The sequence below is a fragment of the Microtus oregoni genome, unplaced genomic scaffold (assembly GCF_018167655.1).
Source record: "Microtus oregoni isolate MIOR12 unplaced genomic scaffold, Mior012 000114F_ref0000099, whole genome shotgun sequence".
Lineage (NCBI taxonomy): Eukaryota > Metazoa > Chordata > Mammalia > Rodentia > Cricetidae > Microtus > Microtus oregoni.
In genome coordinates this window covers 1,748,676-1,776,253 of record NW_024544743.1, presented here as the reverse complement: position 1 = coordinate 1,776,253, position 27,578 = coordinate 1,748,676, and the positions used below count along the sequence as shown (strand labels likewise).

Sequence of the window (27,578 nt, the reverse complement as noted above, 5' to 3'; positions counted from 1 at the left end):
ATGATTACTTTTAATTTTGTTTTAAAATTTCCTTTAATCTGTGTTTTAAAGTGTTAATTTCTAAGTATGTGAGGAATTTTCAGTGGTTTTAACTGATATTATTTTAGTTTATTTGTGGATGAGAAGATGCACTGTCTGATGAAGTTCTTTTGACACTGTGTAACTGCGCTTCCCGGTGGAGCGTGCGCTTCCCTGTGGAGTGTGCTCCATCCGTGCTGCATGTGGATGTGCATCCTGCTGCTGGAGGCCCTGGGAATAGCCAGTTACACTGATGTGTGCTACATTCATACACTTCATCGCTCTCTCATTTCTGTCTGTTGATATTGGGATCTCCATAAATTTGCTTTTATGTTCTGTAAATTTTGCTTTATAAATTTTGAAAGTATTATGTCTTTTAAGACGTTACCAAGGATTGATCATTACAAAATGTCCTTTGTTTCTGGTTGCCTCCTCTCCTCTCCTTTCTCTCTTAAGTCTATTTTTCTGATGTTAATATAACCACTCTAGCTTTTAAAAACAATTAGAATTAACATATATATCCACAATCTTTATTTTAAAAGTTTTATTTTATGTGTATATATGAATGTTTGCATGTCTGTCTCTGTACTGTGTGCTTGGTGCCCTCCAAGGTGTGAAGAGGGCATTGGATTTTTTGAACTGGAGTTAAAGATAGTCATGAACTGTTCTTTGGATTCTGGGAATTGAACCCAGGTCCCCTGGAAAGGCAGCCAGAATTCTTTAACCCTGAGCTATCTCTCAACCCCTATTGTTTTACTTTTAGTCTACTTTTCCTTCAAGGAAATACTATTTTTATTCTATTATTTTAAAATATATTTTATTTTGAAATTAAATATAGTTTAATTACATAATTTTTCTGCTTTTCATTCCGTCCTCCAATCCCTTCCATGTAACCCTATCATATTCTCTCTCAAATTCATAGCCTCTTTTTCTTTAATTGTTGACATATGTTCCAAAATGTATATATAGCCTGCTTAGTCTATACAGCGTTGCATGTATGTATGTATGTGCGTGTGTATATGTTTTCAGGATTGACCACTTGGGATTAGATAACCATTTGAGGGGGTTCTTCCAGGGGAAGGCTGTTTCTTCCACTCTCAGCCATCCTTAGTTGCCCATAGTTCTTTGTCTAGGGCTGGAGCCCCAGGAGAGTCCCCCACCATGTTGCATGTCTGTTGGTATTGTCCAAGTTCAGGTCTTCTTTAGGCAGCCATGTTGATGAGCCCTCATGGGTAGTAGGTAGCTTTTCTGTCATTTATAGAAGTCATAACCTCACAGTATACTTGCTGTTCTGCTGGAGTCTTTTCACCTCCTATTCCACATTGTTCTCTGAGCCTCGGGTAACAGAACTGTGTTGTCGATGCATCAGCTGGGACTGGCACCACCTGTTTTCTGCTTTGTGTTCAGATGTGACTTTCATTAATGGTCTTCATCTGTTGCAAAGTGAAGGTTGTTTGTTTGTTTTGATGAGGTATAAGAGTGACACTTATCTGTGGGTATAAGGATGAGTATTTAGAATGTGGTTAGGAATTACTCGATCCAAGATCCATGACCTCACTAACTCCGAGTATTGGCTGGGTTTCCCTCGTGTTGAAAGTACCTTACGTCCAATTAGAGAGCTGTTAGTTACCACCAAGAGATGCCACATTCCACACTTGGGGCTGTTGTTATTTCTAGGCATCATAACTGGGCAGGACTATTGGCTGCTTGCTTCCCTTCCTAGCTTGTGTGGGACTTTCTTGGTACCATGAGAGCGAGTCCTCTGGGCTGTGTCTGAAGTGCAGTGTGTCTCCAGCAAAAGGGACTTATCTTCCATCTCTGGGAGGCAGCCAAGGCAACAGCAGTAGCATGTAGTCTATTTGAACTCCCTTGACTAACAACCCAAAAGGGGGCTTCTCATGTCCAGTATGGGGATTTTTGTTAGATTGTTTATGTTTTTTTGGGGAGGAGTGTTGTCAATCCAGGTGGGAAAATTTTAAACTGTGTATCTGTACAAACATAGGCTTATATGTAATTTTAGATAAGTATATAATAATACAATTCTTTATGACTTTTTCAGACATCATTACTGTCATTTCCCCCTCATCCTGCCCTCTTGTCCCGGGTTGACTGCCCTTCCCTTCTGTAATTTAAACCCTCCCCTATTTTTTTCATTTATCTGTTCAGATCACTTACATCCTTGGATAGTCTCTTTATACTTGTCAGGTTTCTGTGCTTACTCTTTATTAAAAAGTGTGAGATTGTTTTGTTTATAAATTTGAGGATATTTACTAGAAAATAGATGTATTTATCTAGACTATACAGTGAGGGACTGAGGAACTAATTATGGACATTTATAGACAAAATAACTTTCTAATTTGTTGTTGTTGTTTTTAAACACAGCCTCAGGTATTCATAGCCTTAGACTCAGTGTGTGGCCAAGGATGGCCTTGCACTTCTGTCCCTCATGCTTCCCTTCCCAGGTGCATCTGGAGTGACAGTTGTGCCCCATCACAGCTGACTCCGTGGGGCTGGGCATTGAGTCTAGGTCACATATCAACTGAGCCTCATGCCTAGTGTTGAAGAGGCTCTTTAAAGAAGTAAGGCATGGATGCTTCAGTCTTGGTATACCACATGCAACTGAAATTAATAAAACCTGGAAGACCTTGTCATGTTCCATTATGATTTTTTTAAAAAGCACAAACTTAAGTAGTTCATTTGTGCTTAAGATACCCATCACACAGTAGGTGCTTTTTTTTTTTTTGGTTTTTCGAGACAGGGTTTCTCTGTGGTTTTGGAGCCTGTCCTGGAACTAGCTTTTGTAGACCAGGCTGGTCTCGAACTCACAGAGATCCACCTGCCTCTGCCTCCCAAGTGCTGGGATTAAAGGCGTGCGCCACCACCGCCCGGCTACAGTAGGTGCTTTTATCTTTGCATTTTGAGCATCTTTCTGACCACCTTCTTGCTCGGAAGGCGGCCACCCAACAGTGTGGCACTCACTGCCACAGTGAACCAAGGCAATAGCTGCTGTTCTCACAAACTCAGCACAGCTATTGTTAGCTTCCCAGGCCCGCTAGGACTCTCACCATGTTATCTTCCTCTCCCTGAGGAGCTATTGGCAGCTGATGGTGACTGAAGGAGGGATCTAGCCACTCAGAAGTTGCCCATGCTGTAGTAAACAGTCTCCCACCCGTGCTCTTGTGAGCAGACAGTTCTAATTAAACTTGGTTGGCCACACCCAGAAGACATGAAGGCAGGAGGCTGGACTTTTTGAGGAAGAAGGATTTCTCAGGAAAGGGAAGAGGATGAGAGAGAAATGGGAGGGTTGTGAAAATGACTAGAATTTATTATACACACGCATGAAACTGTGAAGGAATAAAGAATGGGGACGAGAATGCAATGCCAAGGACAGTTTTAGGAAATATGTGCACCCTGTCTAACCATTTGTGGTTGGCATCTTTATTTAGCTAAACCCTCTCTCCTGTGCACTCCTTCGAATGTCCTCATTCAGGGACTGGAGGGGGTGCCTCTTGAGGAGCACAGGTGACATTGAGAGGCTGTGAGGCAACAGACTGGATGGATTGCCACCATAGGGTGTGCAGTGGGCTGAGATCAGGGTATTGCAACAAGGCAGATGGGACAGCTTTCCAGGAATCCGGCTGTTGCGGGTGCTTGCCTTGTGTGGAATGTGGAGGGCTCTGCTGCTTGGTGCTGTTCATGGCAGGATGTGCTGCCTCTAGCACTGAGGGCTAGGTGATCGAGGAAGTGCTGTTGGTGGCAGGCTTCAGAGAGCCGGATGGAGGCCAAGAGCACATACCAAATGATCAGAAGGTCTCCTCTTGTTTGCTCATCAGCTGCAGGTGATTGGGAAGCAGTTTGATTAAATACATCAATTCCTGAAGATTCTGGACTCTTCCTGGCTCTGGCCTGACAGCAGGTGGGGGGTGGGGCAGGTAGAGTCTGAGTGTGGGGAGGAAATGGAAATTGAAATTGCAGAATGTCTTGAGTGTGGGGAAGAAAGCATTAGACACTTGCCTTTGAAAATAGGGAACACAGTTCTCACAAAGGAGTTAATGTTAAGCCTGGTTGACCTATGGATAAAGAGAGATAAATGGAAGGGTAGTGTGTAGACTATGTAGATCATTCTTCCAGGCTTACATTTGTTTACGAGTGTACAATGGAGAGGAGAGTATCTGTTTATAATCTGACTATCTGGGTTTTGTGTCTGTTGAAGGTTTTACATTATTTTGTGCCATTTTACTGCTCTGGTACTTGATACAGTTTTATATAAGTACTAGGCTGATGAGATGGGTCAGGAGGTAAAGGCAGTTGGCACCAAGGTTTGACACCCTAAGTTTGAACCTGGGGACCCACACAGTAAAAGGTTAGAACCAATTCCTTCAAGTTCCGCTCTAGCCTCCACAGTTAATAAATATCTCCTCAACAAATTTAAAATGTACACATAAACAACAGACATTGAACTTAGAGAAGAGTACAGTGTAACTGATGAAGCATTGTGTGAGACGAGCTATAGCTGAGCTGGTGGAGGAGAGGCCCCAAATGCAGTGGAGCATAGGTTCAAATGTGCTCCTGCCATGTGCAAGGGTTGTTCAAGGGCAGCAGAGTGACTTCTTTTCCTGGTGTATGGCTTCCTGTCTGTCTCTGCATTTTCTCTAGTTCTTAACATCATATAACCAGTAGAAATGGGAGCAGATACAGATAAATTGCTGTCTCATGTGTGCTTACCTCTCATTTGGCTAGGACTTAGATAACATGGTCATATGTCATGTGGCAGTCACAGGACTAATCATAGATATTTGAGTTCTCTTCCTTTGGGCACTGGCCCCGTTTCATTGCTGTCACTGTGATGAGATATTCTTACAGAAAACAACGTAGAGGAAGCGTTCATCTTAGCTTAGAGTTCAGCGTTACCATCCATGGTGTCAGGGGAGTCGCAGCAGTGGGAACTCTGTGGTGTCATCATTTGACAGACCCCACATGCATGGCCACAGGCCAGCCCGATCTAGACAGTTTTGTATTACAACTCTTCCTGGGCAGCTATAGGTTGTGGTAAGTGGACATTTAAAACTAACCATCACGACACATTCAGATATATTTTCTTTAAAACCCACTAATGGGTGTGTGACTTGTTGAGGAAGTAGTGAAAAGAAGCAAAAGGCATTTCTGATCTCCAGAAGGCAGATGAGGTGTTTAAAAGGCACCATGTGTGAGGAAAGGGAGAGAAGAGATGGGGACAGCTGGCTTGAGATCCTAGCTAGTGTGTGTGCTGGCGGATGTGATCTAGTAAAGGGATGGCATCGTTATCATCATCATTGTTAGCACCACCATCCCCTCCTTCTCCTCTCCTCTCTTTCTGTTTCTGAGACAGAGTCATTTGTGTAGCCCTGGCAGATCGTCACTTAGGGTTTCTGTTGCTGTGGTAGACACTATGAGGAAGGCAGCTTACAGAAGAGGGTTTGTTTGTTTGTTTGTTTGTTTTGAGCTTATAATTTCATAGGGCCTATGATGGCAGAGTGGAGGTAGCAGGTTCAGGTAGTCAGACCAGCAGCTGAGCGCTCATATTTTGAACCCCAACCAGAAGGCCAGGAGCACACTAGGAATGGTACAAGTCTTTTGAAACCTCAAAGCCTGCCCACAGTGTCACACATCCTTCAACAGGGCCACCGTCCCTAATCTTTCCCAAAGAGTTCCACCTACGGGAACAAAGTGTTCAAACATTTGGGCCTGTGGGGACGTTCTCATTCACAGATGGTCAGTCAGTTCAGACACAATCCAACACACTAGCCAAAGGGAGTGTGACAATTTGTGTTGTTACTGTATGTGTAACATGTGTGGGAGTGCACACGCGTTATGGTGTGTGAGAAGGTCAGTGAACCACTGTGGAGTTGGTTCTTCAAAAAGAGGTTTCAGGAAAGAGAATATATTGCTTTTCTGCCAAAAACCCAAGCCAAGTCAAAGAACTGGAAAGCCCAAGCTGTCTGAGAACTTGCTGGCTCTGAGTGGCGAGTGGCCCTGTGCTGGCTCTGGTGTCCAGGCTCAGCCCTGACTGCTTTCTTCTTGCTGGCTGTAGTAGCTATTGCAGCCACTTGGCCATCTCTGTCTCAGCAGGCATGTTCTTGTCTTGGAGCTTTGGTGGTTGTGACCCTGTCTGCTGCAGTCTATGTGGCTCACGTCTTACTGCTGGGTATAGCTTTCCAGCGAGGTGAGCATAGAGACTGTCCCACCTTGCACACGTGAATCCTCCACCCTCCCTCCAGATCACTTCCCACCACCTGAAAAGCTGTGTAATTCGTGCATACACTTATTTGACTTGTGTGTGAGAGGTAGATTTTTTATTTTATTTTATTTCTTTTAAGATGATGTCTTACTCTATACCCAGTGTGGCCTGGAACTTGAGGTAGCTCTTTTGCCTCAGCCTTCCAAGTTGTGGGTTTACAGATAACAGTTCTGCAAAAAGCATGGAGTAGGGAATGGAGCAGGGCAGGAGAACAGGGTTTCAGTTTTGAAAAGAGCGGAGGAAGTGCAAAGCCTTGGAAAGTAGAAAACTTGGCAGGTGCGATAGGAGATTCCTGGATGGGTGAACGCATGTTTGTTGTTTGTGATTTTCTGAAACAGAGTGTCTTCCAGTCAGAAGTTAGCAGTGGTATAGAGGCAGTGAAGGGCTGTGGCATGGAGTGGTTAATGTTTAAACAGTGGCCTCTCTGAGAAACATTCTCTTTGCAGCTGGCACAGAACCCACACTAATGGAGAGTGTTCTTTGTAGCCTTCCCAATAGTTCTCGGGTTGTCGGGCTCTTGGCTCAGCTGGAGAAGATCAATACGGACCCCACAGAGTCAGATAATGTCAGATATGTCACATCCAAGATTCTGCATCTGGCCCAAAGTCAAGGTAAGCTGGAATCCCTTCTTGTTTTTGGAATACTTTTTCAATTCTTTAAAAATAGATACTAAGAATGTTCTGATTTTTGATATGAAGAATATTCCAGTTTTTGAGAACTGATGGTTTTCTGTAAAAAATGGCCTTTCTCAGCCTGACTTAAGGAAGTAGGAAACTGAATGACTTTGGAGGAAATTGATTTTCAGTGCACCTTTTTAGATCTGATCCCTGATATCACAGATGCCTGAGAAACAGATTATGGAGAAAATATGTATTTTGACTCTGCTTCAGAGGCACAGTTCATTGCTGCACTGCTTTCAGGAGACCGCACGCTGCGATGGAAGAGTGTGGGGAGCTAAGTTGTTCCCTTCACAACAGTCAGTGAGCAGAGAGCCTGTGTGTGTGTGTGTGTGTGTGTGTGTGTGTGTCTGTGTGTACATCCCTCATTTTATCTGAGGGTCTGAAACCCCAGTGTGTCGGGTAGTGCTGCCTGCACTCTCCACTTAGAAGTCCCGGCATCTCAGTCCAGAGCAGTCTTCACTCAGCACTGAAACATAGTTTGTACCCAATGTCCAAGGAAGATCATAGTTTTACAATTCTATCTGACACGACATCACTGGCCCTGGTAAAAGCACATCCACAACAGTTTCCTGCCTAGGTCTCAACAGTTGTGGTCCTCTCCAGTCTAAGCCTGAAGGCTCTCTGGAGACTCTAGCTGTGAGCCCCCAGGACCCCCTTCATCCACTATACAGTTCCTTCCAATCCTAGTAAACTGTTCAGTTCTGTTGCTTCATGCCTGACATGTGGTGCATGTGCTAGCATGATATGAGTCTTACATGCTGGGATCATCCTGTCCCTGCAGTGTTCCCAGCTGTAGCCCAGCTGACTTCTTCCCTGTGGGGCTTTGCTTTTTGCTTGCAAATTTACTCAGCAGGTGTCTTTGTTCTTGGGATCTTTATCATGCAGGTAATGAGAACACTTATTGAAAAGGCTAACAGATTGGAGCACAGGAATGGATTTTGTTGTAAGGAGGCCAAGAAACTGTGATGTTTATTTTTTTATTTTATTTTTTTAATTTTCATATCTTTTGGGGTTTTTGAGATAGGGTTTCTCTATGTAACTACCCTGACTGTCCTGGAACTCACTTTGTAGACCATGCTGGCCTCGACTTCACAGAGATCTGTATGCCTTTTCTCCTAATAGATGGGATTAAAGGCCTATGCCACTACTACTTGGCAAAACTATGGTGTTTAAAGGATTTTCCACATGAATGTCAAAGTCATGGGAAAACCTGGGAGTAGAGTGGAAAACTGCTAGTTTAACAGTTTGTTTTCATTTTAGTGTCTAGAATCATAGGATGATGGTTCAGGCTGATGAAGAGTTAGGACAGCATTGGACTGTGCTCACAGGCAGAGGTTCCCACTGTTTGCAGCTACAGTGCAGTGGCTTTGGTGACACAGAGCTCTGCGTCTTCTGAGGATGTCTCCAACGTTAGTGTGAACAGTGACTTGGCTGTAGGGAGGCACCCGCCTTCTTTCTATACCAAGATGACTGTTTGAAACTGTATTTTCTTTTCTTTTTTTTCCCCTTTGAGGCAGGATTTCTCTGTGTAACAGACCTAGCTGTCCTGGGACTAGCTCTTGTAGACCGGGCTGACCTCAAACTCACAGAGATCCACCTGTGTAGTAATAGGAGCGGCGGAGCTGCGTCCCCAGCACCCTGGTTGCCTGGCTAGCTTATGCCCCGAAATAACAACACACAAATTGTATTCATTTAAACACTGCTTGGCCCTTTAGCTCTAGCCCTTACTGGCTAATTCTGATATCCCGATCAACCCATCTCTAATAATCTGTGAGCACTGGTCTTACCGGGAAGATTCTAGCCTATGTCCATCCTGGGTCGGAGCTTCATCGCATGTGTCTGCCCGGGAGTGGGGCATGGCATCTCTCTGAGGCATCTGCTCCCGAGAGGAGAGCTGTCGAGTCTGAGCTCACTTCCTCTTCCTCCCAGCATTCTGTTCTGTTTTCTCCACCTACCTGTGTTCTAACCTATGAGGCCAGCCAAGCAGTTTCTTTATTTTTTTAACCAATGACCTTCCTCCATCACACCTGTCTCTGCTTCTCTACTGCTGGGATTAAAGGCATGTGCCACCACTGCCTGGCTTTGTTTTCTTATAAAAATCTAATAATTTTTTTTTGTGGGGACAGAAGGGAATCCCACATCAGGGACAGCTGGGCTGAGGGGTGGACTATATACTTAAAAAAAAAGAATTTCAGTTTATGAGCACAGTATGCCTGTAGGTGAATTTCCACGGTGTTTAGCACTAGCAGAATGTAGCGTGAGCAGATATGAGGGGTGTTATGTCTTCATGCCATTTGTGGAGATACATGCTTTGAAAGGCAGAAGGTTTAAGTTGTGACAGTCACATGGACTGGCCTGAGATGATGGCGGTCACTGGTGAAGACAGCTAGCCGTGCAGCTGAACTCCTGTGTCCTGGTGTAGCACATGATACCTTTCACGAGCAGGGTCCCACTGCAGCCTTTGCTCCTGTGTGAGAGCGCTGCGCTGGGCAAGCGCAGACCACAGGAGGAAGCAGAACTTAGTTCTGGGGGGGAGGTCCTCAGAGTAGAACTTAAATTAAGTTGTGAGAAATCAACACAAAAGAAGGCAGTAAAGGGAGAAATGACTGTAAGAGACTTGAAATACTTACGGAAAACTGTACTGTTAGTCTTTTCCATTCCTACAGCTGGTATTTTTCTCTCATGTAGCCCTCTGCTCCTAAACTGCCTTGATTATCTCCATATGAAACACAGAATTTAGCCCTCCTGTCTTTGAAGCTTAATTGTAGAATATATACTACATTGATATTGGAGCCTTTGTCTTTCACTTTTTATACTTCAGAATATTGAGATTAATGTCGTGGTCCCCTGCATTAACAGTTCTAACATCAATGTCCAAGTCTGAAAAAGTAGAAAAGGGCTCCAAACCTCTGAGTGCAAAGACTGTGTTCTGAGAGGTCTGCAGACTTGGTAGAGACGGGAGCTCCGGGTCTGTCTCGTTCCTTCTCTTCTCAACTTCCCTGTTCCCCAAGCAGAGAGAATGTAGGTGAAATACATGGAATAGGAACAGTTGGTTCTTTCTTGTTAGGAATTTTATCTCTTTGTGAATCAAAGAATAATAAAGAAGATGCAGGGACTTCTGAGTAAAACAGAAGTATTTGCAGAGTTCCCACCCAGTGGTAAGGACAGGCATTTGAGTGAGAGCATCTGCAGCTTCTCCCATAAAATCTTTCCTTTGATGGTCCATTTATGTGATTCAGAATTTTGATCTAAGTATTAAATACAATGGAAATGTTTGAAAATGGCCTGAGCTCATTTTGATGAGCTGTTTTTCAATTATGCTCATAATGATAAAAAAGTCTTCCATCATAATTTCCACCTTTTACAACTCACTGCCAGTTCTAATTTTAAGATTTTGGAAGGATTGGCGGGGACTTTTCCTGGACTATGATATTTAAGAAGAGAAAGTCTTGTTAACTGAAAATGGAATCCCATCCACAGAATAGAATTAAAAGCTTTAGAGGGATGAGCATCCATGAGTCAGCTTAAAGTGTTTACAGTGTTAGCTATATCTAACAAAATGTTACGGCTTTCTGTTTTTGTATTTTTGGTTCACATTAATGATAAAAAAAATCATTTTTTACCTTTCAGAAAAAACAAGGAGGGAAATGACAACCAAAGGTTCTACGGGCATGGAAGTTCTGTTGTCAACATTGGAGGTACGCACCACAGCCTTAGTGGTAGAACTGTCACAGGTTTGTTGAAGTCACACACACGCACACACACACACACACACACACACACACACGAGTGCACTAATAGGTATTATGTAAACATATATTTCTAAATGATTATACTAACTTAAAATTTAGTCTTAGATATTTTTAAACACTTTGTTACTATTCTGTCTGTGACAGAGGGCACACCTGCCATGACACATGTGGGCCAGAGGACATTTTGTGGAGTCGGTTCTCCTCCCACCTTGATGTGGGCTCTGAGGATGAGAGTCACTGCAGAGCTGTCCGAATGGCCCTGATTTTAGTTATTGTTTTAATTAATCTGTCCACATCTGTGTGCATGTGCATGTGCATGTGAGTGCAGGTGCCCATGAAGGCTCGAGGTGTCCGACCCCCAGGATCCCTAGGTGCTTGTGAGCTGCTTAACTGATGACGGTTCAATTCCAAGGACCCACATGGTAGGAGGAGAGACTCTGTGTCAGCAATTGTCCCAGGAACTCCATGCCTACCTCCATATACATAAATAAGTAAATGTAAGAAAAATGATGAAGATATTGAAGTTTTAATATGAATATAGTAGAGGTCAATATAATTGTGCCTAGAGAAATTAGAAAAACCAGCTGGGCGGTGGTGGCACACGCCTTTAATCCCAGCACTCGGGAGGCAGAGGCAAACTCTGTGAGTTTGAGGCCAGCCTGGTCTACAAGAGCTAGTGCCAGGACAGGCTCCAAAGCTACAGAGAAACCCTGTCTCGAAAAACTAAAAAAAAAAAAAAAAAAAAAAAAAAAAAAAAAGGGTCTGGAGAGATGGCTCAGAGGTTGAGAGCATTGCCTGCTTTTCCAAAGGTCCTGAGTTCAATTCCCAGCAACCACATGGTGGCTCACAACCATCTGTGATGAGGTCTGGTGCCCTCTTCTGGCCTGCAGGCATACACACAGACAGAATATTGAATATATAATAAATAAATAAATATTTTTTTTTAAAAAAAAGAAATTAGAAAAACCATTTGTTAGACATAGGTAGTTACCAGCAGGTTAAAATATTTGAAACATAAAATCAGTGTTTTAATAAAGCAAATCAACTGTTTGTTTCAGAACACGAAAGATCTTCAAACTATACTTAATATCTTAAGCATTCTTGTCGAGCTGGTATCTTCTGGTGAGTTTTGATTTACTTTGGTTTGATTTGTGTTTGTAAGTAGTGACCAGCTTTGTGTCTTATGTACTTAAAAGTTCTTGAGATTAAAGTTGTGGAAATGAAATGTCCTGTCCTTGTTGTTGCTTCTTGTGTGGGGAATATGTATATGCTAGCAGAAGGCACTTTCTTACTCTCCCTCCACCGTATTCCTTCAAGCATGGTCTGACCCTGGAGCTGAAGGGTTTCAGCTAGGCTGTTAGCCAGCAGATCCCATGGACCTTACTCTCCATGTCCACAGCGCTGTGAGACTGTGCTCAGCTTATTAAATGGGTAGCTGAGATGGCCTTAGGATTGGTTGCATAGCAAGCTCTTACCCGCTGGGCCATCTCTCCTGTGCAGTGCTTTATTTTCGACATCTTCAGATACTCCTCAAATTCTCCTTGCCTACTTACAGCACCTTGACCCTAGAATTTTAGTGTCGTTTGTGTTTGTTTTTATATACTATATTTTAGATAAATAAGTGAAATGAAATAAAATAGGAGCAAGGGATGGAGGCACATTCCTGTTTTCCCAGCCTTTGCAAGGCTGGTGCAGGATGATCACAGATTTTAAGGCTAGTTTGGGCTGTACAATGAGATCCTGTAACCAAAACACAAAATATGATTTAGATAGTATTTAGTTGTAGAAATGAATGCGTGGATTGAAACATTTCTTGAGTACTAACTTATTGTGATGCTCACAGTGGGAGGATATGCTGTTTGCAATATGTTTGAAAAATTTTTTAGGTGGTGGCCGAAGAGCAAGTTTCTTAGTTGCCAAAGGTGGTTCACAGATACTGTTACAACTGCTAATGAATGCCAGCAAAGACTCCCCTCCCCACGAGGAGTTGATGGTACAGACTCATTGCGTCCTTGCAAAGATCGGACCCAAAGGTGAGAGCTCTGTTTATTTTTTTTTTTAATTTGTCCTGGAACTAGCTCTTGTAGACCAGGCTGGTCTCGAACTCACAGAGATCCGCCTGCCTTTGCCTCCCGAGTGCTGGGATTAAAGGTGTTTGCCACCACCACCCAGCCAATCTTTGTCTTAAACTGCTTAAATTTTGAAATGTAAAGCACTACTTTATCTTGGGTTTAACAGTGGAATGTTTTGCAGTTAACCAGCAGGAACTGAGGAGCCAGGATTCATGAAGAGGTGTTTTGAATGTGGCATACAAGGGGAAGAATGCCAGTATTAGTGTCTTAGTGCTTGTGGGTGCGCCCATATGCATATATATGTGCGTGCATATGTATAGACGTTTACACACATATACATGTAGAGAGTGAATGCTATGTGTGTTCTGGTGAAGTTAGGAGGGGTGTGGGTACAGTGTGTGGAAGTGAGCATGCTAATGGACAGTATTTTCACTGATAGTCACATTTGTACTGTGTGCAGGTCAGTGTTCTGGAAACTTCCTATTTACAAAGACCAAACAGACGTGAAAAACTGTGAGGGTTTGAGCCGCAGAGAGGCACATAAAATACTAAAAGCACAGCGAATAAGGAGAGGCAGGCCCAGGAGAAGGAGAGACTGCTTATTCAGGCAAACAGAACATGTCATGCTCTTTGGGTGGAACCCAAAAGTGTAGAGTGTCTGTATGTTGTCTTAACATTGAAAAGTGTTGATGTGAACATGCTACACATACATGTTGGCATGTAGCATGCAGGCATTTAGCTTGTATTGTTAACAGACCGTGTTTTAAAGAATGCAACTGTGTGGTGACCTTGAGACTAAATGTAGTACAAATCTGTCTTGGCCCTTATTTTTCTTTAAGTTCTATACTTGAGATTCATGAATTCCCTTTTTGATACTTTTGTAGAAAATGAAAATGAAATAAAGTTTTATTTATTGGTAAATATGATAGTCCATTCTTCCTCTGCTAATTATAACCAAATTATCTTTTACTTTTTGTGAAATGAAGATATCAATGTGTCTGTTTCTTCCATTTTAATTCATAAGTCATCTTTATTTTATTCTGCATCTTAAATTTGTACTTTCTGCATTAGCATTTGTACAACTTTTCTGTTCTTATGCCATTCATTCAGGTTGTACAGTAATTTTTGAGTGATTCTTTTTGTTTTTTTTTCATGTGACATAGAGGTTACTTTACCGTAGGAATATTCATTCTTTCTGCCTTGAAATCTGTGTTGTTAGTGACTGACTTCTGTTGGTCTCCATAGACACAGTGATGCTAACAGGTGGAAATGTCCATTACCCTGAATTGCACACACTAAATATATGTGTACTAAGATTATTGCCTTGTATGCTACAAATATGTGTAATTATCATCTTAGTCAGAAATTAAAAATAAAATATTTAAGGAGATGGAGGTGTTAGTAGCCATGACTTGGTTGTTACCTGCCACAGCATGTACTGAGTTATTAGAATAGTTCCTCTGTTTGTTCACACATTTTAAAAGATTTATCTTTTTATCATTTTAGTGTGTGTGTGAGGCCAGAGTTATCAGATCTCCCCACTGGCATGATATGTAGTTGTAAGGTTCTTGCTGTGGTTTTGGGTGCTGAACTTGGTCTCCTGGAAGAGTAGTAAGCACTTCTAACTGTTGGGCCATCTCTCCAGCTTCCCCTTAAAAATTTGTTTGATATATTTGCCACATTAATTTTTATTTTAAGATATTTATGTTTTTATTAGTGTGTATATTATTTTTATAGTTATGAAAATAATGTTTATATTAAATAATACTGGTAATTGATATTTAAATTATTTATTCCTCTTCCTGCCTGTATTTGCGGGAGGTGTATTGAATTAGCTTACTGGATAGTAGACCAGCTATGCTCGCCTTGCATGGGATTATCTATGTTGGACTAACTACTCTAGCCCCTCCCCGTCTTATTTTCCTGCCTTATTGGTATAGGATGTGCTTCAGAAGGGTAAGGTGTATTAGAAATTATACAAAAATGATTATCAGTTTGATTATTTCATATCAACTTTACATCCGACATGAATGTATAGTACAGATTTAATATGTCACTGCTGTTTTGGCAGTTCTAGTGGTTACATCCAGGGTCTGGCAATTCTAGGCAAGCCCTCTACCATTGAGTTATATCCTTTGTCTTCATTATTTTCCAACTTAGTTTTCTTCAAAAGTTTTATGTGAATAAATTTTTTTTAAAAACAGATAAAAAGTTTGGAGTGAAGGCTCGAGTGAATGGGGCACTGAATGTCACCCTGAATTTGGTCAAGCAGCACTTTCAGAACTATCGCTTGGCTTTCCCTTGTCTTCAGCTCCTGCGCGTGTATTCTACCAACTGTAAGTACTTATGGGTGGCTGTGATCTACTCAGGGCTGTGAGCTTACACAAATGAAGTTTAAAAACCATCTAAAGTCTATAAATCTCTCCAATTTGTGGAAAGTAAACTTTAATATGGCTCACAAGTCAACAGCAGTGATTTGGAGTGAGAAGGTGAGAATTCTCACACGTTCCTTCACTTGAAAAGGATTGGGCTGAGAGGAGAGCCCGTAGCATGCCTCCAGCGGAAGAGTGTGGAGTGTTGGCCACTGGGAAGTGCTTCTGTCTGCATGGGAGACAAATGTAGAGTCTCCTGGGAAGCAGGGTCTCTGGAAGGGATAGTTGGTCTGGGTGGCCTGGGGTCATGTTGGGGTGGGAGGACCCTTCCCTTGTGTGTGGTTCTGTTCTCTAAGGAGAGGGGGAGAGGAGATGGGTGCATGTGCTGTTCTCTATCCCTGACGTGGTTCATGTGAGCAGCTACTTTAGGCTCTTGCTGCCTTGCCCTCCCCTCCCCCTGCCCCCGTTATGATGGGCAGTTTCCTGAGCTTATGAGCTAAATAAAAACTTTCCCCCATAAGTTGCTTTTGTCAGTGTATTTTGATCACAGCAACAGAAAACAAAAGTAAGACACTCTGGGCGTTCACGGACAAAGGAGGAGGTGGAAGGCACCTAGTCTTTTACCTGCAGCATTGGCTTATCACCAGGGAGGCAGCAGAGCACACAGAGAATGGTGCTGGTGTCTCGGGAAGTTAGAGAGAAGGGCAATTGAAGGGAGATTGTTTTTAATTACTCCCCCCCTCAATACTCTCACTTTGATATATTAGGTCTCAAACCTATGAGATAAACATTTGCCGTGTGTTTTCTGACTGAAATCTCAGTTAACGCATGAACCATAGGGGGATGGCTCAGTTAGTAAATTCTTGTTGTACAAGCATGAGGCCCTGAGCTTTGGTCCCTAGTATTCTTGTTTATAACCCAAATAAACACACAGAGGTCTAGATTAATCATAAAATGCTTGGCCTAGTAGCTCAGGCTTCTTATTAACTCTTTCTTACATCTTATATTAGCCCGTTATTCTTGTCTGTGTTAGCCACGTGGCTTGGTGCCTTTTTCAGCGAGGTGGTCACATCTTGCTTGCTTTGTGTCTGGCTTCCTCTCTCTCTGTGTGATGACTGCAGACTGACTCTTTCCTGTTACCAGGATTCTCCTGCTTTTGCCCCACCTCTACTTCCTGCCTGGTCACCCCGCCTATACTTGCTGCCTGGCTACTGGCCAATCAGCATTTATTTAAAATACAAGTGACAGGGTACAAGCCATTGTCCTACAGCAAAGGTGAGAGGGAGCTTGCTGGCCAGTCTGTTTAAATGAATCACTGAACTCCAGATACAATGAGAGACCCATCTCAAAAAATGTAGAACGATAGGAAAAGCCACTTGACATTGACCTCTGGCCTCCATATGTACACTCACACATACACACACACACACACACACACACACACACACACGAAATAAATTCTAGACCATTTGAATATCATGAAGAAATATTGATGCAGTGTAAGGTATATGTGTATACACATGTGCATGTATATGCTGAGTGCTTAGTTGTAGGTGTGCTCAGAAAAGCAACGAACACTTATATGACTAAGGACATAGGTAAAGAATTTGTTATTTAATCAACAAAGAACAGACATAAACAGTAAAAGTGAGGAATGAATTAGGAAAAAAAAAAGAAAAAGTAATTTAGATCCCACCACTTGGGAGGCAGAGGCAGGTAAATCTCTGAGTTTAAGGCCAACTTAGTTTACACAACAAGTTCTAGAACAACCAGGTCTCACAGAGGAATCAAGCCCTGTGTCAAAAACCAAAACCAACAAGACAAAACAAAAATCACATTGATTAGGAAAGAGAAAAATTGATTGAAAAATTAAAAACTTAATTTGAAATAGAAGTGAAACAATTTTAAATACAGCAGCCAATTGAGGAAAGAAGATGCTGGAGGTGTGACTGTGGAAGGCTGGCACAGGCGGAGAGCAGGGGCTCGGGTCCCCAGGGTGATGGTGAAGGCTGGCACAGGCGGAGAGCAGGGGCTCGGGTCCCCAGGGTGATGGAGAAGGCTGGCACAGGCGGAGAGCAGGGGCTCGGGTTCTCAGGGGATAGAAGAGCTGCATTTTTTGGTGGCATTTTATTGAATAAAGCACTAGAAGGCTAACAGATGGTTTCTGTGTAATTTTTGTGTGTGTGTGTGTGTGTGTGTGTGTTTGTTTTTGAGACAGGTTCTCCTTGTGTAGTCTTGTCTGTCTTAGAACTCACCATGTAAAGCAGTCTGGCTTCAAACTCAGAGAGATCCACCTGCTGCTGTTTCTTGAGTGCTGGGATTAAAGGCAGACAACTACCACACACAGTGTATGTGTAATTTCTTTAACATTTGTTCAGAATTTAAAATACGGAGCAGTTTTCTTACTGCCCATTCTCTGTAGAATACTAAGTCTTCAGTTTTGCATATTCAGAGCTTGCTTTAGTGAAGGCCCTGGTTGCATCACACTAGGTTGGACTCTCCAGAGCACCCCCACTCTGCCCAGGCTGTTTGAATGCATATCTAGTGTGTTGCTGGGTGTCAGTTGCTGTAGCTGAAGGCCCTCGTCTGTCTTTTCTCACTTTCCCATTTGCAGGTGTTGTCACATGTAGCCATTGATAATCTGTGATTTTCATTCTGACATTGTTCATGGTGTACCTACCTATCTGTTGAGCTGTTTCAGAAACTTCTACCTTCTAAACTCCACCTTGTTCCTTTCAGAGCTAACTCATGTTCACATTGAGTGGACTTAGGCATCATTTTTCCCAGAAGTCCCCATCTCACTCTGAAGTGGGGATGCCCAGGGAGAATAAACAGTCTACACCACTTACTGCATCTAGACAATGACGTAGTCATGGCTTATAGTCTCTGCTGCTCTTGCCGTGCTCAGTTTTCTCAGAGCAGGGCCAGTGCTTGTCTCTTACTCCCCACATTCCCTTTCCTGGTGTCATCTCATCATAACTCTTTTTGGAGTGCTAGTTGCTTCCAGCTTCCCATGCAAGCAAAGCAAAATACCTACCAACCTCCCAACCCTACAGCAGACCTTCAGCGTGTACTGGTAGCTCGCATTCACACTGACTAAATACTTTGGAATGCTTTTGGATTCATCACTAAGACCCATATTATTTTGTGTCTTTCTCTTGTTTCTCAGCTGTGAACGCAGTATCTTTAGGTAAAAATGGAGTTGTGGAGCTGATGTTTAAAATCATTGGACCTTTCAGTAAGAAGAACTCGGGTCTTATGAAGTGAGTAAATGTTTTGGCATGAGTAGAAATATGTCCTTAGTTATTGCCGTTGCCTGGGCAGTTGAAGTTAGTTGTAGTTAAGAGTCTCTAGTTCTTAAGTAGTGACTTTTTATAATGATGAAGATGTTCTTAATTAAAAGCTTAATCTTTAAATTAGAAAGTTTCAGTTTACTAAGACTAGTATTTTAGTCATGTCGACTTTGAATGGTTCTAGATCCTGTGAGAAGATAGGCCATTTACAGAGTATCATTCACTGAAGCCTTTGTTGAGTGCCTACTGTAGTCCTCACCAACTGGCTAATCTTCTAAAGACTGCTATCTTCCTTCTCAAGACTACCTGATATGTCTTGAAATTATAATTTTTTTCAAATCATGTTGTTATTTTTATCTTTTCTTCTATTGGGACATGTATGGGTATATGAGTATATGTTAGATGCTATATTGTGCACATGTGTTTCCATTAGTTTATAGGTCCTCTAACCTCAGAGATGAAGCACTCTGTTTTGGGGTTATGTTTAGTTGTATTTAGGGGTTTTTAAAACTCACACAGCAAGGCTCATAATGTATCCTCCCCATGAGTTTCAGTGTGTCATCATTGTCCTGTCATTTATGCTCCTGTCACAGTGCTATTTGCATGTTTTATTGGGGACTGTTGAGTAGGTCATATGGAATGGTTATTTCTCCCAGTAAATTAGGCGACTACTTGAGCAAACACCTCTGTTAAATAAGGATGGAAAAATAGCATCACTGCTATAGTGATATCAAGAGGATAATAATGCCTTACTAGAAAATAATTTCCATGTTCTTGGATGTTGTAGAGTCACAACTTTTCAAAAAATATTTATTTATTTATTTATTATGTATACAATATTCTGTATATATGCCTACAGGCCAGAAGAGGGCACCAGACCCCATTACAGATGGTTGTGAGCCACCATGTGGTTGCTGGGAATTGAACTCAGGACCTTTGGAAGAGCAGGCAATGCTCTTAAGTGCTGAGCCATCTCTCCGGCCCGTAGAGTCACACTTTTACATTGATTTATTTAGATGAGAAATAAACAAGTCATAGACATTGTTCCCAGAAACTTTTTTGTCTATTTTTTTTAAACTACCTTTTCTCATTTTTCATACCAATCCCAGTTCCCTCTCCCTCCCCTCCACCTGTTCCCTCCACTCCCCCACCCCACTCCTCAGAGAAGGTAAGGCTTCCTATGGTTTGTTAAGAAAGTCTAGCACATTGCTTTGAGGCAAGACCTAGGCCCTTCCCACTATATCTAGGCTGAGCAAGGTATCCCTCCAAAGAGAATGGCTTCCAAAAATCCAGAACAAGAAGTAGGGATAAATCCTGGTCTCACTGCTAGTGGCCCAGAGTCTGCCTGAGCCATATAACTATCACCCATATCCAGAGAGCCTAGTTTGGTCCTGTGCTGGTTCCTTTGCTGTCAGGCTGGAGTTGGTGAGTTTCCATTAGCTCAGGTAAGCTGGTTCAGTGGGTGTCTCCATCATGGTCTTGACCTCTTTGATCATATTCTCACTCCTCCAACTCTTTAACTGGACTTTGGGAGCTCAGCCCAGTGCTCCGCTTCCATCTGTTGCTGGATGAAGGTTCTATGGTGACATTTAAGATAGTCATCAATGTGACTACAGGGCAGGGCCAGTTTAGGCACCCTGTCCATTATTACCCCAGAATCTTAAGGGAGTTGCAACTTCCCAGAGAAGTAGAGTAGTTTATGAACTCCCAATCTCAGCAGGGCCTGCATTCTACCATTGTTATCTTACTCTTCTTTCAGTCCATGTATTATATCTGCCAGCACGTTTGATTACTGTTAGGTACGAACTTCTTATGTTGCCACAAGTTCATTTCTGTGCCCAACAATATTATAGTGGTTCTTAATTTCATTTTTTGTTTTCTGACTGCTGAAGAAATGCCTTCTTAATACTTAGCTTATTAGTATTAGCATTCAAATAAGTTTTATTTGTTGGTTGTATCTCATAATAATATCTATTATTGTTGTTATTTGTTGTTTTTTTCGAGACAGGAGTTCTCTGTGTAGCCCTGACTGTCCTGGAACTTGCTTGATTGACCAGGCTGGTTTTGAACACAGAGATCCTTTTATGTCTATCTCTCAAACACTTGGGTTAAAGGTGTGTGCCGCCATTGCCCAGCCCTCATACTTCTTTAAAAACAACAAAGAGCCCATTGTTGTGTTGTGTTTATTGAAGGGTCTCTGTGAGGTGTAAATATGTCACTCTGGATTAGGTGACTGGCGTACAGGTATGTCCTTTATGTGTACTTGCAGCTTGCCTGCGTTTACTTTTTAAGATGAAATGTTTCCCAGGTGATGGTGGTGATGGGTACTGTGGCACCATGTATGTCGCTATGCTGACGTGTCTGCTTGTCAGAAGACTCCCTCTACCTGCTGAGTCTTGAGTCAGTGTTCACTCTTCCCTCTGCCGGAATCTGTATTTGAGTGGGGCTTGTAAAATAATGACTGTGGTGCAAGAGAGAGCTCACCACTTCCTGTTCTTCCAGAAGATTGGAGTTTGGTTCCCACCACCCATGTCGGGTGGAGAATGCCATCTCCAGAGGCCCTGACACCTCTTCTGGCTTCTGTGCACATCTGCACACATAGAGCCTATACTCACATAGATACACATGTATAAAACAACTAAAAATATAGTGACCATTGGGGTTGGAGAAGTAGATCAGCTTGAGGTTAAGAGTGTGACTTGCTCTTGAAGAGGTCCTGAGTTTTGTTCCCAGCACCCATGTTGGCCAGCTCAATATCTTCTGTAACTCCAGCTCCAGAGAATCCAGGGCCCTCTTTTAGTCTCTGTAGGCACTGTACTAAACTGCCCATACGACCCCCCACACATAGTTAAAAATGATAAAAATAAATATTTAAAAACATGTCTTTTTAAAGTTTTTGCTTTGAAATGTTTATAAAGACGAACATGTAAACCTGAAGTATTTGACTGAACTCTATTCTTTAAATATTTTATTTTATATTTTTAATTATGCATACATGTGCGTGCATGTGGGTACCTTTGGAGGCCAGAGCCGTCAGATTTTCCACATGGAGCTGGAGTTATGGTAGTTGTAAGGCACCTGATGTGGTTTCTGGGAACCACACTCTGGTGCTCTGTAATACCAGTATGTACTACAGCTCCATCTCTCCAACCTCCAAATTTTATTTTTTAACAAAGAGGGTGCAGAGTATTTGGATATTTTTTTTCTTAATAAAGGTCAAAATAAATGAATGTGGTGGTAGACACCTGTTCCAGCATGTGGGAGACATAAGGCAGGAATATTGTTAGTTGGAAGCTAGTCTAGGACATTGGGAGAGCCTTTATCTAAGGAAATAAATAAATAAACATTTCAAGATATTTGGGAAGATTACTTGTACATATAATTATTAGTTTAGTATTTGTAGCCCATATGTTTACTTATTTAAACATCATGTACAGTCTTAACATAACTGATAAAATGTAACAAAATAAAGTATTTGTATCATAGCTAGGGAGCCCACTTGGCATAATGAGGGTAGTGCAGTGGGCTGTGCAGGCAGGGCCTGGAGGTGATGTCACCCAGCTACTCACTGGCTGCCTAGTCCAGAGTAAGTTACTTAACCCATCATTCTTGTCTTTTCCAGGTATAAAGATACTTAGTGTTGGTGTCTTCATTATAAATTATAGGGATTTAATGGAATGAATCCTAGGAGCACACACACTCCTGGAGCTTGGGCCAGTGCTTAACTGTGGATCTCTATATTCACCTTAGTTACTGGATGAAGGCTCTCTGATGGCAATTAGGGTAGTCACCAATCTGATTACAGAAGATCAGTTCAGACATGCTCCCCACTATTGCTAGGAGTCTCAGCTGGGATCATCCTTGTGGATTCCTGGGAGTTTCCCTGACAAATTTTTTCTCCCTAACCCCAAACTGCCCCCCCCATCAAGATATCTGTTTCATTATTCTCTTCCTTTGTCCCACCCCAACCCACCCAACCCAGTTTATAACCAAACAGAGAAAGACCTGTATGACAAGAACTTTAAGTCTTTGAGGAAAGAAATTGGAGAAGATAGCAGAAAATGGAAAGATCTCTCATGCTCATGGATTGGTAGGGTTAACATAGTAAAAATAGCAATCTTTACTAAAAACAATGTATAGATTTAATGAAATACCCATCAAAATTCTAACACAGTTCTTCGCAGACTTTGGAAGAACAATACTCAATTTCATACGGGGGGAAAAAAAGCCCAGGATAGCTAAAACAATCCTGTATAATAAAGGAACTTCTAGAGGTATCACAATTCCTGACTTCAAGCTCTACTATAAAGATATAGTAATAAAAAACAGCATGGTATTGGCATAAAAACAGATTGATGGATCAGTGGAATCAGGTCGAAGACCCTGGTGCAAATCCACATACCTATAGTTTTTGATAAAGTAGCCAAAATTATACAGTGGGAAAAAAGCATCTTCAACAAATGGTGCTGACATAACTGGATGTCAGCATATGGAAGAATGCAAATAGACCCGTATTTATTGCCCTGCACAAAACTCAAGTCCAAGTGGATCAAAGACCTCAATATAAATCCAGTTACAGCATACCTGATAGAAGAGAAAGGGGAAAGTTGCCTTGAACTCATTGTCACAGGAGACAGTTTCCTGAATATAATGCCAGTAGCACAATTGATATTGACAATTCATAAATGGGATCTCCTGAAACTGAAAAGCTTCTGTAAGGCAAAGGAAAATGTCAGTAAGACAAAATGACAAAATGAATGGGAATATTCACCAATTCCATATCTGACAGAGGGTTGATATCCAAATATCTAAAGAACTCAAGAAACCAAACATCAAAATACCAAATAATCTAATTTAAAAGTGGTATACAGATTTAAACAGAGAATTCTCAACAGAAGAATCTCAAATCACAGAGACACACTTAAAGAATTGTTCAACATCCTTAGCCATCAGGGAAATGCAAATCAAAATGACTCTGAGACACCAGCTTACATTTGTCAGAATAACTAAAATCAAAAACACTGATGACAGCTTATGTTGGAGAGGATGTGGAGTAAAGGGAACACTCCTCCACTGCTGATGGGAGTGTATGGCAGTTTCTCAGAAAATTGGGTATCAACCTATCTCAAGACCCAGCATTACCAATCTTGGGTATATACCCAAAGGATTCTCAGTCATACCTCAAGGACACTTCTCTTCTATGTTCACAGCAGCATTATTCATAATAACCAGAACCTGGAAACAACCTACATACTCCTCTATTGAAGAATAAAGAAAATGTGATACATTTACACAGTGGAGTATTACTTAGTGGTAAAAAACAAGGATATCATGAAATTTGCAGGCAAATAGATGGAACTAGAAAAAATCATCCTGAGTGAGGTAACCCAGACCCAGAAAGACAAACACGGTATATAGTCACTCATAAGTGGATATTAACTGTAAAGGATAATCAGACTACAGTACACAGCTCCAGAGAAGCTAGGTAACAAGGAGAGCCAAAGAGGTACACATGTATTTCCCTGGGAAGGGGAAATAGATAAGATTTCCTGGGTAAGCTCTTCTACAAGGAGAGCAGTCAAGTTGTATTAGGGCTCACCTCACATTGAAGGTCATTGCTGGGCTTGACCTTCAACTTAACGTAGGTGTGCTAACTTCATTAACAACTGCTCTCCCTGTTATTTCCTCCTTGCTCGTGGACTGCCCTTTGGGTTCTTGTGAGTATTCTTCTGGGTGGAAAATACAAAAATTGGAAAACTGTAGGAGAAAGTATAAATATTTGGAAACTGAGAAACTTTAATCAGTTAACCCAATATGAATCATTCATTTAAAATATGTAAGGATTTTTATAATTTTTAAAAATTCATATTGTCTTTTAAGTTTAGTATTTAGAATTTATTTTAGGAATCGACATTGGCTTATTAATGTCACAGAGTTTCAGAATTTTATGCTGAAGTTTATACTTTTTCCTTTTGTTTTCTTTTTTAAAAAAGAAAACAAACTGTCTTTTTTCATTATATATACCAATCCAAGTTCCCACTCCCTCCTCTCCTCCCATTCCCTCCACATACTCTCCCACCCCATCCCATCCAATCCTCAGAGAGGGTAAGACACATTGTTTTGAGGAAGGCCCAAGGCCCTCCCTACTATATTATAGGCTGAGCAAGGTATCATCCAGAGAGAACAGGTTCCCAAAAAGCCAGTACATGCAGTAGGGATAAATCCTGGTGAACCTAAGAAAAACACATGTAGATCCACCTGGAAAGTCAAAACAGACAAGATCGCCTGACAAAATTGGGAGCATGGGGGTTGGGGGAGAAGGGAGAGTGGAAGGAGAAGAGGAGGGGAGTAGGGGACAGGTGAGGAGAACTTGAGGGAATGGGATAGTTCAGAAGGATTAAGGACAGAGATGAGAGCAAGGAAAGAGGTTTATTGATTGAGGGAGCCATTATAGGATTAGCAAGAAACTTGGCTCTAGAAAAATTCCCAGGAATCTAAAAGAATGATCTCAGCTAAGACCCTAAGCAGTAGAGGAGAGGGTGCCCGAACTGACCTTGTCCTGTAGTCAGACTGATGAATAGCTTAAATATCACCATAGAACCTTCATCCAGCAACTGATGGAAACAGAGGCAGAGACCCACATTGGATTACTGAGCTGAGTTCCCAAAGTCCAGTTGAAGAGTGGCAGGAATGAGAATATGAGCAAAGAGGTCAAAGCCATGATGTGTCCACCCGCTGAAACAGTCTACCTGAACTAATGGGAGCGCAGCAACTCCAGCCAGACTGGGAAGGAACAAGCATAGGACCAAACTAGTCCCTCTGAATGTGGTTGACAGTTGCATGGCTGGGGCAGACTGAGGGGCACTGGCAGTGACACCAAGTTTATACCTTTTGGATAATGTTTTGATAAAAGTTTCAAGATGATTGCAAGCTGCTAATTTCTTTATCTGATGCAACTGTGGAGGTGAAGCTCAGAGCCACTGATGCTGGGGCTGTGCGCGCGCTTCAGCTTCTCTCCCTGAAGAAAACAGCTGCCAGCTTTTACAGTTTGGAATCAAGTTAGCCATTGACTCGATTGAGAGACTGCTCAGTGGTCAACATGTGCTTGCTACTTTGCAAGAGGCTCAGGTCTGGTTCCCATCACCCTTGTTCAGTGGGTCACAACTGCCTGTGACTCCAGTTCCAGGACACCTGCTTCCCTCTTCTGCCCCTCCCCCCCTTCACTTGTAAAGAGTTAGCTAAAGATGAGTAAGTAATAGCGTTCATTTCATTGCATCAGCTTCCCAGGCTGATTTGGTGGCTGGAAATGACAGGTGTTTACTGTCTCACAGCTGAAGAGCCTGGATGCCCAGTCTCAGATCCTCAGCAGGCTGTCCTCTTCTGAAACCGTGGAGAGAGCCTTACTCCTGCCTTCTCACCAGTTGTGCTGGTTTGCTGGCGATTTTGAGCCATCCTTGGCAGTCTCAGCTTCGAGCCTTCTGCTTTCATCCTCAGTAGATGGATTCTCCATGTGTTTGTTTTAACGTCTTCTTTAAGGGTGTCCTGCGAACGATAGTAAGAGCCCGCCTACCTGCAGCATGACCTCCTATTAATGGATTTCATCTTTACTGACCCTGTTTCCTGGTGAGGTTAGATCCTGAGGTTAGAGATGTGGAATATAGTTCAGCTTGTAACAGTGAAGAAGTTCATTTCATTTGTTAATAGCTCATGAAAGTTCTGGTCTTTCGTCACCATATTGTCAGCTGTCTTCATTGTACCTTGTCCCTTGAAATGTCTTTTATATACTGATTTCTTTCTGTGTACTTGTATCTGAGGTTGCTCTTTCAGGTGGTCATGATAGTATCTGCAGTAAAAAGTTTGATAGAGAGAATGTTATATTGACATGGCAAGAAATACACAGTGACATCCCCCTCCTTGATGTAAAGATGCAAAGAATTCAATGGATCTTTTAGCTTTTTATTGTTAAATGCTCAGAGGAATATATATTTTGTCTGTTTATGTACTAATCTCCCCCTTGCTAACAGGGATTGAACCTAGGGCCTTGTCCATGATGGTCAGGTGCTCTCCCACAGATCTGTACCCTTCAGTGGTTGTACCACGGTGTAGAGGGATGCATAATAACATAATAAAAGTTAAGATGCCACAGAGAAACAGAGTCCCTAGTTCTCTTTGATTTCACCCTGCAATATGACACATCCATCTGACATAGCATACTGTCCCTCCTCAGGGAGTGAGCAGCTAGAGAATAGTTGGTGTGTGCAGGTGTTCTTCCTTCTAGGCTCGGTAGGTAGTTTTGTGTGTCTGCTCTATGTCTACAGACCCACAGGTTGTTTTTGTTACTTTTAAGGTTATAAGAGGATATGAATTGTAAGAACAGTTTAATCCATGTTGCTGTTGTTACACGCAATCTTTATAATGTGATAACTCCGTAGGTTGGGAATTTTCAACATTCCAGAAGGCTGCCAGGCTTGCAGACCATTGTGCTTTTAAGCCCTGGGGTATTCTTACAGAATCTCCTTTATTTCTCCATTCTAAAGAGGACTGCAGTGTGTTCCCTGTTTTTGAGGGTAAGATGGTGCTGGTTGGTGAACTCCTGCATAATCTCCTGTAAGAATCATGGATATCCAGCCCCTACACATCAGACAAGGAACCTTTCTATCAGGCAGGCTCTTGGCACATCAGTAATGCATGACTAACTTCTCAGCATTGCCTGCAGAACAGCAGACAGTCTCCTTTATTTCCCAGATGTGTCTATTCTGTCTTCCAAATAGACATGTTTTAGACTTGTCCACCACAGCAAGACTGTAGATGAGTAACATGCAGATCCCACTGAATGGTCCTGGCAACCTCGTTGTCTCAAAGGAGAGCCTAGCCCTTGGGATTAACTGCAGGTGGCCAGCAGCAACAGCAGCAGCAGCACCTCTTCATGAGAAGTGTTCCGTTCCTGACTGATAAACACAGAGGCCTTTGCCCAAACAGGAAGTTCTTTCTAGGTGACTGCTTCTGCTGCCTGGCCACCCAGTATGTTCCTGCTTGCTCTTGGGAGCATTGCAGTGGCCACAGTAACCCTTGCTCAACACTAACCCTTGCTGAATTCTTTAAAGGTACTCTTTT

General features: G+C 42.2%; 1 protein-coding gene across 3 annotated transcripts in view; it reads left to right on the top strand.

The window, feature by feature from the left end:
• The window catches only part of LOC121443905 (cytosolic carboxypeptidase 1), a 129,144-nt gene that overhangs the window by 23,721 nt on the left and 77,845 nt on the right, over window positions 1-27,578 (top strand). For all 3 annotated transcript variants that reach the window (XM_041645660.1, XM_041645661.1, XM_041645662.1), the window contains 6 exons: window positions 6,782-6,906; window positions 10,606-10,673; window positions 11,786-11,849; window positions 12,614-12,760; window positions 15,004-15,135; window positions 18,341-18,434. In XM_041645660.1, coding sequence (XP_041501594.1) covers window positions 6,782-6,906; window positions 10,606-10,673; window positions 11,786-11,849; window positions 12,614-12,760; window positions 15,004-15,135; window positions 18,341-18,434 — 630 coding nt within the window. The remainder of the gene's footprint in view (window positions 1-6,781; window positions 6,907-10,605; window positions 10,674-11,785; window positions 11,850-12,613; window positions 12,761-15,003; window positions 15,136-18,340; window positions 18,435-27,578) is intronic.